This window comes from Vigna unguiculata, chromosome 8 (assembly GCF_004118075.2).
Source record: "Vigna unguiculata cultivar IT97K-499-35 chromosome 8, ASM411807v1, whole genome shotgun sequence".
Taxonomy (NCBI): domain Eukaryota; kingdom Viridiplantae; phylum Streptophyta; class Magnoliopsida; order Fabales; family Fabaceae; genus Vigna; species Vigna unguiculata.
This window is the reverse complement of record NC_040286.1, coordinates 38283512-38301894: the sequence shown is the minus strand read 5'-3', so window position 1 is coordinate 38301894 and position 18383 is coordinate 38283512. Positions and strand designations below refer to the sequence as shown.

General features: G+C 30.4%; 2 protein-coding genes across 2 annotated transcripts; one reads left to right on the top strand and one right to left on the bottom strand.

The window, feature by feature from the left end:
- The first annotated feature begins 235 nt into the window (after positions 1-235).
- On the top strand, positions 236-14815 carry LOC114195193 (NPC intracellular cholesterol transporter 1-like). Its single transcript, XM_028085583.1, has 8 exons — positions 236-290; positions 502-570; positions 1273-1368; positions 1445-1552; positions 2604-2717; positions 2862-2945; positions 14464-14559; positions 14666-14815. The coding sequence occupies exons 2-8, from the start codon at positions 511-513 to the stop codon at positions 14813-14815; spliced, it is 708 nt and encodes a 235-aa protein (XP_027941384.1). The 5' UTR covers positions 236-290; positions 502-510.
- Positions 14816-14833: 18 nt separating this feature from the next.
- LOC114194545 (protein GPR107) lies at positions 14834-16545 on the bottom strand. Its single transcript, XM_028084856.1, has one exon. It carries the CDS (start codon positions 16446-16448, stop codon positions 15135-15137), a length of 1314 nt encoding a protein of 437 aa, XP_027940657.1. The 5' UTR covers positions 16449-16545; the 3' UTR covers positions 14834-15134.
- Between the last annotated feature and the right edge of the window lie 1838 nt (positions 16546-18383).

The window sequence follows — 18383 nt, the reverse complement described above, 5'->3', positions numbered from 1 at the left end:
TGTGTACATTTCAGCTTATATTAGCAACAATCCCAGAATCCAAGCATGACAAGCCTCCAAGTATCATAACAGAAGAAAATATTGAATTTCTTTTTCAAATACAGGAAAAGGTGTTTAAATTTCAGTTCTTTTCACTTACTAGAATTTAAATGTAGCCACTTTATTTTCGGTGGGACATTTTTATTAAAGAAATACGTTTATTGAAGCAAATTATTCTGGTTCGTTGGTATCTGAGTGACATTTGCTTGAAGCCTTTAGGCGAAGATTGTGCCACTCAAAGTATTTTGCAGGTCTAACCCACTTCTTTCCGAACTATTTCTGTAGTACTTTTTAATTGTGTATTGCAAATAATTAATTATTTGGCTTCTATTATCTGTAAGTTGTACAACCAACTGGCTTTTCCTATTCAGTTCTATTGCAATTTACTATTTTTTTTTTTTTGTGGCTTACCTAGGATTCTTAATTTGATTTCCCTATTTATCATTATTTTTATTCCATTAGTATTTTCAAATGGACCCTGACAATTATGACGACTATGGAGGTGTTGAACATGCTGAGTACTGTTTTCAGGTAAACTTCTATAATCTGATTATGAGTTGCCCTTGTTATTCAGAAGATTTAAATTTAAAGCAGTTTACTTTATGAGCAGATAAGAATTTTAAAGCAAAAGGATTAATGTTTTAAGAGGCACTAAATTCCAATAAGTATACTAATTCAAGTTAAAGTATTTGTGTAGGTATGGATGGATTACCGCTTTTTCATTTTTTTTTTCTTTGTAGTGTAACCTTTTACGTCAAATGTATTCAATTGAACGTGTAATGGTTCTTCTATACATAATTACTTCTTGTAGGTTATACGAAATATCTCCTTGCATGAGTTTAATAAGACTTAAATGGAGGCACAAGAGAAAAGACCAAAGCAGGCATGAGAGAGAAGACAAAGTTTGAAAAATAAAAAGGATTTTTGCAATTTGTAGTGCAGAAAACAATTAGATCGGTTGTTTTTATAACCGATCTAATATGTACATATTATATGGGTTCTTTATATAACCGATCTAATATTATATTAGATCGGTTCTTCCTATAACCGATTTAAAATACTTTCTATTATTTACAAAATTGCCACCGTGTTTAAAATTAAATCGGTTTCGCTTCAACCGATCTTATATCCTGTTCTAATATCTCCATTTTGCACTAGTGCTTGAAAGTGTTGTTGTGATTTGTCTCTGTATCTGATATATGTGGGCTCTAATTATATGATTGTCATCCTCAGCATTACACTTCTACAGAAACATGCTTTAGTGCATTTAAGGCTCCTCTTGAGCCAACTGTGGCCTTGGGAGGGTTTTCCGGGAACAATTATTCTGAGGTAAGAATCTTGGATTTTGTATAAATGCCTTTTTATCCAATACTTTCTGCTATGATGATTATCCTATATATTCCAGGCTTCTGCATTTGTTATCACGTACCCTGTGAATAATGCAATTATGAAAGTTGGAGATGAGAATGGGAAGGCAATAGCTTGGGAAAAAGCCTTCATCCAATTAGCTAAGGTATGACTACTAAAATATATTCATTGCAGTTATTAATTCTTGTGTATAGCTTATATGCACAGAATCCTCAGCATAGCATGACTATCTATCATGCCAGAGAAATGACCCTATTCACCTCATCATTCTTCCCACAAAAACCTTGAGAAATGTTTTTCAGATTTATTTCCAAGAGTCTAGATCTTTCTCCACACACCAAACTTCTGTCAACACATGTTTGCTGGGATATTTATAGAGAATATTTTGGACCCTAATCCACATCTCTTTTAAGCAAGCCTTTAATATGATAAAATGTTTCCTCAATGACTTTTTAGCTTAAGCAAGTAATTTGCCTAATTTAAGTGAGCTAAAAGCATAAGCAAGCAATTGGCCTTGCTTAAGTGAGTTGCTAGATTGAAGGAGTAGTTGGCCTAGCTTAAGCAGCCTTCTTTTAGCCACTCTATGTTTTCCCTTGCTTAAAGGAATAGTAAGCCTAGCTTAGGCAAAATTCTTTAATTTATTACTTGGCTCTAAGGAAACACTCACAAAACACATCAGAATGCTCAATTATTTATTTTCCTAAATAAACTATTAAAAACTCAATTTATTTAGCTTTTTAGGAAAATAAGGTCTAAAAGCATAGAATATGTGTTCAATAGTGGATGTTCATAACTTGATGTCAACTTTCACCTTTCTAGTTAGCATTAAGACAGATTATAATCGCAACAATTCCAGTAAATATTGCTCTAAAGAAGTTTTTCAATGCCTAAATAAACTTTACCAGAGATCAATATTGTCTCAAAAATGAATAAATAGATTGAGCTTATTTTGTATTGTAGGCGATATATTGCTATAAAGATAATGTTGATCCTTCCATTGTCAACTTTTGAAATAAGGAAATTGGCACGAGAGTTTTTTCTTTTCTAGATACCTACTTATGTGTAGTTTTTGCATATTTTTTGAGCGAGTGTGCTTTTTCATGTTGCGTAATATAGCGTGCTTCAAGGTAGGATATTTGTCTATTCTTCTCTTTCCTTGTCCTTACACATTTTTTGACCCAATTTACATTTGGAAGGAAGAATTGCTGCCATTGGTGCAAACTAGCAATCTTACCTTGTCATTTTCAACTGAAAGTTCAATTGAGGAAGAATTAGAGAGAGAAAGCACTGCAGATGTAGTAACAATACTTGTAAGAAATTTTTGTTTCTCTCTGCTGAATGTAAAAACATGATTTGTGTTGTGTGTAAGCTAATGATCTGCGTAGTTTGATTGTGGATTCATCTACATGCTTTATTTGAACATACAATAAATTTCTTCTCCAACATATTGTTAGGTGAGCTATATTGTGATCTTTGCTTATATATCGGTGACCTTGGGAGATACACCTCATCCATCTTCTTTCTTCCTCTCATCTAAGGTATACTTTTCTTGAAGCTTGCAATTGTCCCTCTAGTATAATTCTGATATTGAATTGTTTGTGCATATTCATAAGTGCCGATATGTGCTAAATTGTACTTCTTGATATAAATATTCTTGGCTAATTCTTGATATAAATATTCTCATCTTCTTTCTTCAAACTGATTATTTTAAACTTCCATTCTTCAACTTTATGTTATTCTTGACACCTACACTTTTTTTACTCCCATTTGATACTTAAGAAATTTTTACAACCATTTCACAACTAAAATATTTCTACACTCATTTTACACCTAAAATAATTTTACACTCATTTGAGACATAAAATATATTTTCATCCATTTGACACCTAAATTTTTTTACTCCCATTTGACACCTATAATATTTGTACACTCATTTGAGACGCAAAATATTTTTGCACCCATTTGACACCTATAATTTTCTTACTCCCATTTGGCACCTAAAATAATTTTACACTCATTTGACACCTAAAATATTTTTACACCCAATTGACACCTAAAATATATTTACACCCCATTGACAGCTAAAATATTTTTACACCCATTTGACACCTATCATTTTTTTTTACTCCAATATGACACTTAAAATTTTTTTACACCCATTTGACAATTAATATATTTTTACACTCATTTTATACCTAAAATATTTTTACACCCATTTGACACCAATAATTTTTTTACTCCAATTTGAACACTAAATAATTTTTTCTTTTCTTTGACACCTATAATTTTTTTTACACCCATTTGACACCTAATATATTTTTACACTCATTTGACACCTATAAAATTTTTTACTCTCGTTTGACACTTAAAATATTTTTACACCCATTTGAAACCTAAAATATTTTTACACTCATTTGACACCTATCATTTTTTTACTCCTAATTGACACTTAAAAATTTTTCCACCGATTTGACAATTAAAATATTTCTACACCATTTTGACATCTAAAATATTTTTACACCCATTTGACACGTAAAATATTTTTATACCCATTTGACACGTACAGGTTTTTTACTCCAATTTGACAACGAAATAAATTTTACACTCCTTTGACAGATATAATATTTTTACACCCATTTGAATAACTAAAATATTTCTACACCCATTTGACACCTAAAATATTTTTACACCCATTTGACAACTAAAATATTTCTACACCCATTTGACACCTGAAATATTTTTACACCTATTTGAGACGTAAAATATTTTTACACCCATTTGACACCTATAATTTCTTTTACTCCCATTAGCCACGTTAAATATTTTTACACTTATCTGACACCTAAAATATATTTACACTCATTTGCTACCTAAAATAATTTTACACCAGTTTGACACATAAAATTTTTTACACCCATTTGACACGTAGAAATGTTTTTACACCCATTTGGCACCTAAAATATTTTTACACTCATTTGACACCTAAAATATTTTTACACTAGTTTGCCAAATAAAATTATTTTACATCCATTTGACACGTAAAAATTTTTTACACCCATTTAACACCAAAAATATTTTTACACCCATTTGACACCTACACTTTTTTTACTCCCATTTGATACTTAAGAAATTTTTACAACCATTTCACAACTAAAATATTTCTACACTCATTTTACACCTAAAATAATTTTACACTCATTTGAGACATAAAATATATTTTCATCCATTTGACACCTAATTTTTTTACTCCCATTTGACACCTATAATATTTGTACACCCATTTGAGACGCAAAATATTTTTGCACCCATTTGACACCTATAATTTTCTTACTCCCATTTGGCACCTAAAATAATTTTACTCATTTGACACCTAAAATATTTTTACACCCAATTGACACCTAAAATATATTTACACCCCATTGACAGCTAAAATATTTTTACACCCATTTGACACCTATCATTTTTTTTTTACTCCAATATGACACTTAAAATTTTTTTACACCCATTTGACAATTAATATATTTTTACACCCATTTTATACCTAAAATATTTTTACACCCATTTGACACCAACAATTTTTTTACTGCAATTTGACAACTAAATAATTTTTTCTTTTCTTTGACACCTATAATTTTTTTTACACCCATTTGACACCTAATATATTTTTACACTCATTTGACACCTATAAAATTTTTTACTCTCGTTTGACACTTAAAATATTTTTACACCCATTTGAAACCTAAAATATTTTTACACTCATTTGACACCTATCATTTTTTTACTCCTAATTGACACTTAAAAATTTTTCCACCGATTTGACAATTAAAATATTTCTACACCATTTTGACATCTAAAATATTTTTACACCCATTTGACACGTAAAATATTTTTATACCCATTTGACACGTACAGGTTTTTTACTCCAATTTGACAACGAAATAAATTTTACACTCCTTTGACAGATATAATATTTTTACACCCATTTGAATAACTAAAATATTTCTACACCCATTTGACACCTAAAATATTTTTACACCCATTTGACAACTAAAATATTTCTACACCCATTTGACACCTGAAATATTTTTACACCTATTTGAGACGTAAAATATTTTTACACCCATTTGACACCTATAATTTCTTTTACTCCCATTAGCCACGTTAAATATTTTTACACTTATCTGACACCTAAAATATATTTACACTCATTTGCTACCTAAAATAATTTTACACCAGTTTGACACATAAAATTTTTTACACCCATTTGACACGTAGAAATGTTTTTACACCCATTTGGCACCTAAAATATTTTTACACTCATTTGACACCTAAAATATTTTTACACTAGTTTGCCAAATAAAATTATTTTACATCCATTTGACACGTAAAAATTTTTTACACCCATTTAACACCAAAAATATTTTTACACTCATTTGACACCTACACTTTTTTTACTCCCATTTGATACTTAAGAAATTTTTACAACCATTTCACAACTAAAATATTTCTACACTCATTTTACACCTAAAATAATTTTACACTCATTTGAGACATAAAATATATTTTCATCCATTTGACACCTAATTTTTTTACTCCCATTTGACACCTATAATATTTGTACACCCATTTGAGACGCAAAATATTTTTGCACCCATTTGACACCTATAATTTTCTTACTCCCATTTGGCACCTAAAATAATTTTACACTCATTTGACACCTAAAATATTTTTACACCTAATTGACATCTAAAATATATTTACACCCAATTGACAGCTAAAATATTATTACACCAATTTGACAACTATCATTTTTTTACTCCAATTTGACACTTAAAAAATTTTTACACCCATTTGACAATTAAAATATTTTTACACCCATTTAACACCTAAAATATTTTTACACCCATTTGACACCAACAATTTTTTTACTGCAATTTGACAACTAAAAAATTTTTTCTTTTCTTTGACACCTATAATTTTTTTACACCCATTTGACACCTAATATATTTTTACACCCATTTGACACCTATAAAAATTTTTACTCTTGTTTGACACTTAAAATATTTTTATACCCATTTGAAACCTAAAATATTTTTACACTTATTTGACACCTATCATTTTTTTACTCCTAATTGACACTTAAAAAAGTTTTCCACCGATTTGACAATTAAAATATTTCTACACCATTTTGACATCTAAAATATTTTTACACCCATTTGACACGTAAAATATTTTTATACCCATTTGACACGTACAGGTTTTTTACTCCAATTTGACAACGAAATAAATTTTACACTTCTATGATAGCTATAATATTTTTACACCCATTTGAAATCTAAATTTTTTTTACAACCATTTTACAACTAAAATATTTCTACACCCATTTGACACCTAAAATATTTTTACTCATTTGACAACTAAAATATTTCTATACCCATTTGACACTTGAAATATTTTTACACCTGTTTGAGACGTAAAATATTTTTACACGCATTTGACACCTATAATTTCTTTTACTCTCATTTGACACGTTAAATATTTTTACACTCATCTGACACCTAAAATATATTTACACCCATTTGCTACCTAAAATATTTTTACACTAGTTTGACACAATTTTTTACACCCATTTGACACGTAGAAATGTTTTTACACCCATTTGGTACCTAAAATATTTTTACACTCGTTTGATACCTAAAATAATTTTACACTAGTTTGACAAATAAAATTATTTTACATCCATTTGACACATAAAATTTTTTTACACTCATTTGACACCTACACTTTTTTTACTCCCATTTGATACTTAAGAAATTTTTACAACCATTTCACAACTAAAATATTTCTACACCCATTTTACACCTAAAATAATTTTACACTCATTTGAGACATAAAATATATTTTCATACATTTGACACTTGAATTTTTTTACTCCCATTTGATACCTATAATATTTGTACACCCATTTGAGACGCAAAATATTTTTACACCCATTTGACACCTATAATAATTTTACACTCATTTGACACCTAAAACATTTTTACACCCAATTGACACCTAAAATATATTTAAGCCCAATTGACAACTAAAATTTTTTTACACTCATTTGACACCTATCATTTATTTACTCCAATTTGACACTTAAAAATTTTTTACACCCATTTGACAATTAAAATATTTTTACACCCATTGACACCTAAAATATTTTTACACCCATTTGACACCAACAATTATTTTACTCCAATTTGATAACTAAATAATTTTTTCTTTTCTTTGACACCTAAAATATTTTTACACCCATTTGACACCTAAAATATTTTTACACTCGACACCAATAATTTTTTTACTCCAATTTGACAAATAAAAAATTAACACCCCTTTGACACCTATAATATTTGGTCACCCATTTGATACCTAAAATATTTTTACACCCATTTCACACCTACCATATTTTTACACCTATTTGACAGCTAAATTTTGTTTACTCTCATTTCACACCTAAAATATTTTTACACCCATTTTAGACAAAAAATATTTTTACACTCATTTGACGCCTGTAATTGTTTTACTCCCATTTGACACCTAAATAATTAATACACTCCTTTGACACCTATAATATTTTACACTCATAAGACAAAAAATATTTTTACACCCATTTCACACTCAAAGTTTTTCTTACTCCCACGTGACACTTAAAAATTTTTTACACATATTTGATAACTAAAATATTTCTACACTCATTTGACACCTACAATATTTTTACTCCAATTTGAAAACTAAATAATTTGTACACACCTTTGACACCTATAATATTTTTACACCCATTTGACAACTATATATATTTTACTCCCAGATTACACTTAAAAAAAATTTACACTCATTTAACAACTAAAATATTTCTATACCCATTTAACATCTATAATATTTTTACACCCATTTGACAACTATAATTATTTTACTCTCATTTGACACTTAAAATTCTTTTACACCCATATGACTACTAAAATAATTTTACAACAATTTGACACCTAAAATATTTTTACACCCATTTGCACCTACAATATTTTTCACCCATTTTCACACTAATTTTTTCACTCCAATTTGACAACTAGATAATTTTTACACCCTTTTGACACCTAAAATATTTTTGAACCCATTTGACACCAAAAATTTTTTTACACTGATTTGACACCTAAAATATTTTTACATACATTTGACAACTAAAATATTTTTACACCTATTTGCACCTAAAATATTTTTACACCCATTTAAGACTTAAAATATTTTTACACCCATTTGACACCTATAATTTTTTTACTCCCATTTGACACCTAAAATATTTTTAAACTCATTTGACACGTAAAATATTTTTACACCTATTTGACACCTAAAATATTTTTACACCAGTGTGACACGTTAAATTTTTTTTACACTCATTTGACACCTAAAATATTTTTTTCATCTTTGACACCTAAAATATTTTTACACCAGTTTGACACATAAAATGTTTTTACATCCATTTGACACGTAACATTTTTTTACACTCATTTGACACCTAAAATATTTTTACACCCATTTGACACAAAAATATTTTTAAACCCATTTGAGACTTTAAATATTTTTTCACCCATTTGACACCTAAATTTTTTTTATTCCAATTTGACATCTAAAATATTTTTACACCTATTTGAGACATAAATTATTTTTACACACATTTGACACCCACAATTTTTTCCTCCATTTGACACCTAAAATATTTTTACACTCATTCGACACATAAAATATTTTTACACCAATTTGACACCTAAAATACTTTTAAACCCATTTGAGACTTTAAATATTTTTTCACCCATTTGACACCTAAATTTTTTTTATTCCAATTTGACATCTAAAATATTTTTACACCTATTTGAGACATAAATTATTTTTACACACATTTGACACCCACAATTTTTTCCTCCCATTTGACACCTAAAATATTTTTACACTCATTCGACACATAAAATATTTTTACACCAATTTGACACCTAAAATATTTTTAGACTAGTTTGACGCCTAAAATTTTTTTACTCCCATTTGACACCTAAAATAATTTTACACTCACTTGACACCTAAAATATCTTTACACTCATTTCACGCCTATAATATTTTTACACCCAATTGACACCTAAGATATTTTTACATCCCTTTGACACCTAAAGTTTTTTTACACCCATTTCACACCTAAAATATTTTTACACCCATTTCACACCAAAAATATTTTTACACCCATTTGACACCTATAACATTTTTACACTCATTTGACACCAAAGGTATTTTTACACCCAATTCACACCTATAATTTTTTTACTCCCATTTCATACTTAAAAAACTTTTACACACATTTGACAACTAAAATATTTCTACACCCATTTGACACATAAAATATTTTTACACACATTTGACACCTAAAATATTTTTACTCTCAATTGACACCTATAATTTTTTTACACTGATTTGACACCTGTAATTTTTTTACTCCAATTTGACAACTAAATAATTTTTACACCCATTTGACACCTATAACATTTTTACACTCATTTGACACCTATAACATTTTTACACTCATTTGACACCAAAAATATTTTTACACCCAATTCACACCTATAATTTTTTTACTTCTATTTGATACTTAAAAAATTTTACACCAATTTGACAACTAAAATATTTTTAAACCCATTTGAGACCTAAATTATTTTTACACCTATTTAACACATAAAATATTTGTACACCTATTTAACACATAAAATATTTTTACACCCAATTCACATCTATAATTTTTTACTCTAATTTGACAACTAAATAATTTTTACACACCTTTGACACCTATATCATTTTTACACCCATTTGACACCAAAAATAGTTTTACACTCAATTCACACCTATAATTTTTTTACTCCCATTTTATATTTAAAAACAATTTACACCCATTTGACAACTAAAATATTTCTACAACCACTTGACACCCAAAATATTTTACACCCATTTGACATCTAAAATATTTTTACACCCAATTGACACTTATATTTTTTTACTCCAATTTGACAACTAAATAATTTTTACACACTTTTGAAACCTATAACATTTTTACTCCCATTTGACACCTAAAATATTTTTACACCCATTTGACACCTATAATTTTTTTACTCTCATTTGACACTTAAAAAATTTTTACACCCATTACAAAACTAAAATATTTCTACACCCATTTGACACCTAAAATATTTTTACACCCATTTGACACCTAAATTTTTTTTTACTGCATTTGACAACTACAATTTTTTTACACCCATTTGACAGCTAAAATATTTTTACACCCACTTGACACCTAAAATATTCTTACATCCATTTGACACCTACATTTTTTACACCCATTTGACACCTAAAATATTTTTACACCCATTTTACATCTATAATTTTTTTACTCCCATTTGATACTTAAAAAAATTTACACCCATTTGATAACTAAAATATTACTACACCCATTTGACACCTAAAATAATTTTACACCCATTTAACACCTAAAATACTTTTACACCCATTTGACACCTACAATTTTTTTACTCCAATTTGACAACTAAATAATTTTTACACTCCTTTGATGCGTATAATATTTTTACACCCATTTGACACCTAAAATATTTTTGCACCTATTTGACACCTAAAAAATTTTTAAACCCAATTGACACCTATAATTTTTTTACTCCCATTTGACACTTAAAAATCTTTTACACCCATTTGACAACTAAAATATTTCTACACCCATTTGACACCTAAAATTTTTTTACACCCATTTGACATCTATAATTTTTTTACTCTCATTGGATACTTAAAAAAAATCTACACCCATTTGACAACTAAAATATTATTACACCCATTTGACACCTAAAATATTTTTACACCCATTTGACACCTATAATTTTTTTACTCCCATTTGACACCTAAATAATTAATACACTCATTTGACACCTATAATATTTTTACACCCATTTACACCTAAAATACTTTTGCATCTATTTGACGCCTAAAATATTTTTACACCCAATTGACACCTATAATTTTTTTACTCCCATTTGACACTTAAAAAAATTTTACACTCATTTGACAACTAAAATATTTCTACACCCATTTGACACCTAAAATAATTTTACACTCATTTGACACCTAAAATATTTTTACACCCAATTGACACCTATAATTTTTTACTCCAATTTGACAACTAAATAATTTTTACACCCCTTTGAGACGCATATCATTTTTTCACTCATTTGACACCTAAAATATTTTTACACTCATTTGGCACCTATAATGTTTTACTCCTATTTGACACTTACAAAATTTTTACACTCATTAGACAACTAAAATTTTTCTACGCCCATTTGACACCTAAAATACGAATTTTTGAATTTTAATATTATTATTGGTGTGATAAAAGTGTGAATAGCATTCTTTCCTATTCACACCGCTAAAGACAATGGGATAAATTTCGAGTCTAAAAAAATTAGATAGGTATTATTTAATTGACTTAAAAACAACAACTTAGACAGTAAAAAGTGGTCAAAATTAACACAAGAGTGAACCCTTTCGAATTTTAATAGTGTTATTATTCGTGTAATAAAAGTATGATTATTATTTTTTTCTCTATTATTCCCACCACTAAATACAATGGGATAAGTTTAGAAGCCAAAAAATATTATTTCGATGTTGTTTAAGTAGCTCAAAATATGCAACTTAGGCATTAAAAAGGGTAAAATTAACACAACAGTACGATTTTAAAATTTTAATAGTGCTATTATTGGTGTGATAAAAATATTATTAGCATTCTTACCTCTAGTTTTTAAACTTTTAAATACAATGAAATACCTTTCCAAACAAAAAAATAGTTAAATATTATTTATGTGACTTAGAAACATCAACTTAATCATTACAAAAGAGTCAAACTTAACACAACATTACGACTTTTTTAATTTTAATAATGTCATTATTGGTATGATAAAAATATGATTAGCATTTTGCATTTTTGATTAAATAACACCAGCTAATTTTTTCTGCCTTGAAACTTGTTCCATTATGTTTAGCAATAGGAATACCAAAAGAAATAATGCTAATTTTATTTTTATCACACCAATAATACCATTATTAAAATTCAAAAAGTCGTATTAAAATTCAAAAAGTCGTATTGTTATGTTAATTTGGACTCTTTTTCAACGAGTGACAATTTTTTAGTCATGTAAACAACTCTTACCTAATATTTTTGGCCTCGAAACATATTTCATTGTATTTAGTGGTGGGAATAATAGAGAAAAAAATGTTAATCACATTTCTATAATACCGATAATACTACTATTAAAATTTAAAAAGTCATGCGATTGTGTTATATTGACTCATTTTAATGACTAAGATGTTTTTGAATCCCCTAAACAATATCTAACTAATTTTTTTCGTCCTGGAAACTTATTCCATTGTGTTTAACGGTGAGCAATTCATCTGAGTCATATCTTTTACATCGTGATTTTAAACTATGGCAGCTATTTTGGGTTTCATAAATTGTCCATATAGAGATTCAAGCATACAGTTATCACCTCGTGTGTCAAAGGTAAATGTTGAGCATGTAATATCACCTGGTGTGTCAAAGGTAAATGTTGAGCATGTAATATCACCTGGTGTGTCAAAGGTAAATGTTGAACATGTAATATCCTAGGTTGACATTTGATACTAAGATTTGCAATGTCCTTCACTTTTGCATTTTGTATCAGAGCATTGGATTGATACTCCTTCGTAAGATGGTCTAGAAGGTTCAGAAAGATAAAATTGACAACGAATGAGATTGTTTTTGGGAACACACATATGGAAAATATTCTCTGTTAGTACAAAAAGGCACCGTCATCAACATAGTTTTATCAGACCACTGGATTGATACTCCTTCAACAGCTATGGAGATACTTTTTGGGAACATAACTATGAATAATTTTCTTGTTGATAAATGAGGACCACCACTACCATAATAACTTTTTGAATCAAGAATTGGATTATACTTTCTTCAACATCTATATCTATTCAGAGTACACTGATCAACTATTATCCAAATAAAAAAACTTGCCACACTCAAGACACACTAGAAATGGCCTAGCAATTCAGCAGACACCAAATATGGCCTCATCATTCAGAACTTAAACGTGATAAAAAAAAAAAAAAACATAATGGAAGAACACAAAATGCTTAAGATATTTCTCCAATGACTCTTTATTTGTGGCTTATACTTCTAACAGTTGGGAATTTTTCCTATCTTACAGCTTATGCTATAAAATAAAACCTATTTCTAAATTATTTTGTGGAAATCCTAATAAATGCAAAACTTAGCAATTTGTTTTCAGAAGATGAATTTATAAATCCTAATTCGCATGTTAGACTTTTATTACCTCGGTCGTAGTAAATTTCATTTGACTAGTACATGCTCTGCACATTGAGGATAGATATCCTTGTGAACTATAATTGAACATTGTCCATGTCATGACACGGGTTAATGTTTGTGTATGTGTCTTCTTCATAAATACAAAGCACCAATCATGGAAATCACTTGTCAGAGATTCTCTCTAAAATAATCTACAATACTCCAAAGATTCAATCGAGATATATGATTTTGTTAGATATCATAACAGTACTTTTGAAATTGAAACTACAATGTCCTATGCCTTCTCACTAACAATAATTACATATAAGAAGAAAGAGTAGAAGACCTTATAGTTTTTCTTGCGTGTACACACTACCACCACCACCACAAAATTTTAATGTAACAAAGCAAAACACATTATCTATTTTGCAAATATTGCATACTAATTTTAAAATGAGAAAGCTCATTATGATGAAAGTCTTTCAACTAGCCTTAGAACTAGTTAGAGTCAAGGTAATAAGGAGAATGACCAAAATCATGTTCAATCACTTGTAACGGACTCACGAGTAAAAAGAACCCCCAATTCTACTTCTCTCTGAGGATCCAATCCTCCATTTCTGTAACAGAATTGGAGTGTCACTGCTTTCCTTCTCACATCAGAACAAGACTTCATTAAATTTTGTCTTGAACAGGGGTTAGGAATATATGCTGCTAGGGCCCAGGTAACTCACTTTAGAATTTCCCCTTCCCAACCCCAAACCTATGATACCGGATTTTCTATTGTATCAATAAAATTCCTCAGCAACCATGATTCTTTCATACTATTAGCACAGGGGTGTAGCCGATTTGACACTTCTACCTATACCTTCAAGAAAATTCAGAAGTCCAGTGATAATACCAATGCTTGACAAATTTAGAGTAATGGTACTAATGGTTGCACAAGTTCCAATGCAACCGAAGTCTGAAGATGGAAGATAATTATAATAAAAGCAATCATGACAAAAAAAAATGTTTGCAAGATATCCGTATCAATACTTAGACAAGGTAATATATGTTCATAGCACTACACAAGGGTTTAGGATATTATGACACTAAGTTCAAAAAACTGGCATGAGACCAGAACACAAAATATATAGCACAATGATTTATGAATAATGACTATATTCATCAAATGTAACTTGAAAATTCCTAACTGTCGTTGAGATGAAACCATGAAACCTGAGCCTTGCTGAATATCGTACCGAGTTGTTCAACACCTGAATCGGGAAACGTTCAATGTTTTTGTATTTTGAGAGAATTACAACTCAAATTCATCTTCAAGCTTCAATGCCTCGGCAGCAGCCTCTTCCTCTTCGTCATCGATGACAAAATAAGGATTGTGAGCTTCAGGCTTGAACTTGTAGCCGGTGAAGATGTAGAAAGCAAGCGTGGCTAACTCAGCAGCAACCACACTGGTCCAAGAATAGCGATAGGATGTTATGGTTTCCAAGGCATAAACCACAACCCTGGTGAAGTAAATGTAACAAATGACAACGATGTAATAATGACGGAAGAGGGTAAGCTTCATTAAATTAACAGCGGCCTTGCCGTCAGTCCTGGCGGCCTCACGGAGATTCTTGATGGACCAGACAATGGGGAAGAGCACGGCGCAGCAACAAACGACATCGACGAGGAGGAAGACCTGTTTCCAGGTAACCCAGTCGTGGCCGTAGGGACCACTCTCGTCAATGACAACCTGAGCAATGTTAGCGATGACTTGAAGGGGGATGACAATCATGAGAACCTTCTTTTCCTTATCCTGAAGGAAGGGCTTGAGGAAGGACCAGCCGGTGCCAATCAAGACGATGAGAGTGAAGAGAGAAATGCCCTTGAGGAAGCTAAAGATGTAGAAGATGATATCCCAGCCGTGGGCGCTGCCGGTGCGCTTGATGTAGGATTTGTCTTCAGCCTCACACAAGAGATTCAAAGCCTTCAAGATGACGACGGCAAGCATGAAGTAATGGATACGAAATGCGGTCAATCGCTTCTTGTAGAGCACGCTGATCCAAAGAGCAGCCAAAGCGAAATACACCAGCGACAGCAGGAAATAGACCTTGGGAAGGATGGTTCTCCCAGCAGAGAGGTAATCGCGGGTGTTGCTCCTTCCGTCCAGATTGTACATGGCAGATTTAACATCCATGCTCACTTTCAGCTGCTGCGGGTGGCAGTTGGCGAACACCAGGTTGTACTGATCGGCGTCGTTTTCGGTGTACTCGGTGTTGAAAGAGTCTTTGCCGTTCAGAGAATTAAAGGTGTATACAGACTTCACGAGATCCGATTGAAGGGTGCACCGAATCTCACCATCCTCCAGCTGCTGGAGGACATGGAGCCAGGAATCCAGGGTGCAGAGAAAGAAGCCAACCTTTGAGAGGTCCAAATTGGAATTGGAGAGGGAGATTCTGGAAACATTGAGCTCAAGGCGACCCCTATGGGTGAACCCAAACTGATCGAAGGGAACAATGGGCCGATCGTCGGTTCGGATCTCGGAGTAGCGGATCTCTGAGAGGGAGAAGGGGAGAAGGCCCAGTACGAGGAGGAGGAAGAAGGAGCAAGATGAAGACCCCATCCTCATCACCGTCGTCGTTGGTGAAACCTTCAGATAGATCAGATCTGCCAATTGTTATTGCTATTGCTGATAAGCGTCAAATAGTCGGCAATGCAGTCGATATGTAAATAAACTGGTTCCTATACCGTGCACGAAAGGGTAAATAAATTTTATTTATTATAATTAATGAAATATTTGTAAAGAATATAATCGTTTTTTCTATTTACAATTATAAATAATTATATTATTTTATAACAAAATTGAATATTTAATGATATAAATATTTTTTATAACATATATTAAATTTTTTTAACCACATTTTATTTATTTTCCGTTTTAAGTACATTTTATTGTAGTATTTATTTAGTTTGTTTATCATATTTCAATGTTAGTTGAAAATTTTATTATAATATTTGAAACGTCAAATAAATTTAATATAATTTTATTAAAATAACTAAATTCACACCTTTATAAAGTTGAGGGATTAAATTAATTTCAAAGTTTTCAAGATGATTAATTTTAATTTTTACTAAAAGTTGAAGAACAAAAATATATTTAACTTTTAACTTAAATAGATATTTTTAAACATTTTACTTTTGATATAAAAAAAGTTTTTTATTGTATAATTATTCATAATTTATTGTAATTTAACTTTTTATTTTTAGTGATAATTTATAAATATTCCTAATTCAATAATAGTATAATAAATATTATTTTTTAAAATTATTTTATTTTAATATATACTTTAGTCTGATTTTATAATTACTATATGCATTACTCTAGCGCGCTCGACAGAGTGGAGATTTGTTGAGACATTCATTAAGTTGTGACTCCTTGAGCTGTGGTTTGGAATGACATCCCTTGTGACTCGGGATGGAGGGTAAATATATGGCGATCCCGAGTTGTGGCCAGGTGATATTAGTAACTAGGGATGTCAACGAGGCATGTAGGGTATGAGTACGAGTAGTAGCTCCCCCGTACCCTACTCATTGGATAAATATTTGTCCCTTACCTGTACCCATATCTGTCGGATATCCGTTATGTGGGTACCCGTCTATTTTTTTCATATCCGCGGGTATCCACGAGTACCCATGGGTATTTACAAAAACATTTTAAAAAATAAATATTTAACCATAATTAGTGTTTGGATCAACAAACTCACTTTCTCCTATTGATTCTTGAAAAATAAACAAATAAAAAATCACTAACAATTTATATTGTAGTTTATTTTTGAATGAAATATTAAAGAAATTACTAACTTCATCAATGTCCACATCTTGCAACATTGTATAAAGTTTCATATTGTCCAATTTTAATTTAGAAGAGCCTCAAAACATAAGAACTTCATTAAAATTTCTAACAATCACTTAATTAAAATATATAAGTAAAGTGTTAATTTCATTACTTTCCATATTAGTCCATAACCAGTTTTGGAGACACATAAATGTCTCCATAGTGTTTGGAAGTAATATACTCCGATGTGGGGTAAGAATCCGACCACCATTATTGAATGAAGACTCAGAATGCTTTTTACTAATATATATATATATATATATATATATATATATATATATATATATATATATATATGAGAGTATTTTTCTGAATTAAAGTTTAACGGGTACGGGTATCCACAGGTACGGATACTATGATACCCGTACTCGCCTCGTTAACATGCGGGTATCAAAACCCGTACCCGCAGGTAGCGGGTATCCATTTTTAATATATGTTTCCTACCCGTTGCAGGTTTTACCCGCGTATATCCGCGGGTATGGATTTTTTTGACATCCCTATTAGTAACTGGTGTGAGTGTGCGAGTCGTGGCTCGTACGGATGGTCTCCACTTGATTGGGCAGCCACAGGTTGTGGCCAGTGATGTTGCTAATCTTGTGTTGAGAGTACGAATTGTGGCTCGTATTAGGAACTCCACCTGGCGTTACGGAGTGTAGTCCATAACAAGAT

What these genes read in the sequence shown, in the direction of transcription:
- LOC114195193 (XM_028085583.1), top strand. Translation starts at nt 511, where the DNA reads ATGGACCCTGACAATTATGACGACTATGGAGGTGTTGAACATGCTGAG. An exon ending in CCGGGAACAATTATTCTGAG is followed by an intron (nt 1,369 to 1,444) that starts GTAAGAATCTTG and finishes TATATATTCCAG; the next exon opens with GCTTCTGCATTTGTTATCAC. An exon ending in TATATGCTGCTAGGGCCCAG is followed by an intron (nt 14,560 to 14,665) that starts GTAACTCACTTT and finishes TCATACTATTAG; the next exon opens with CACAGGGGTGTAGCCGATTT.
- LOC114194545 (XM_028084856.1), bottom strand. Translation starts at nt 16,448, where the DNA reads ATGAGGATGGGGTCTTCATCTTGCTCCTTCTTCCTCCTCCTCGTACTG.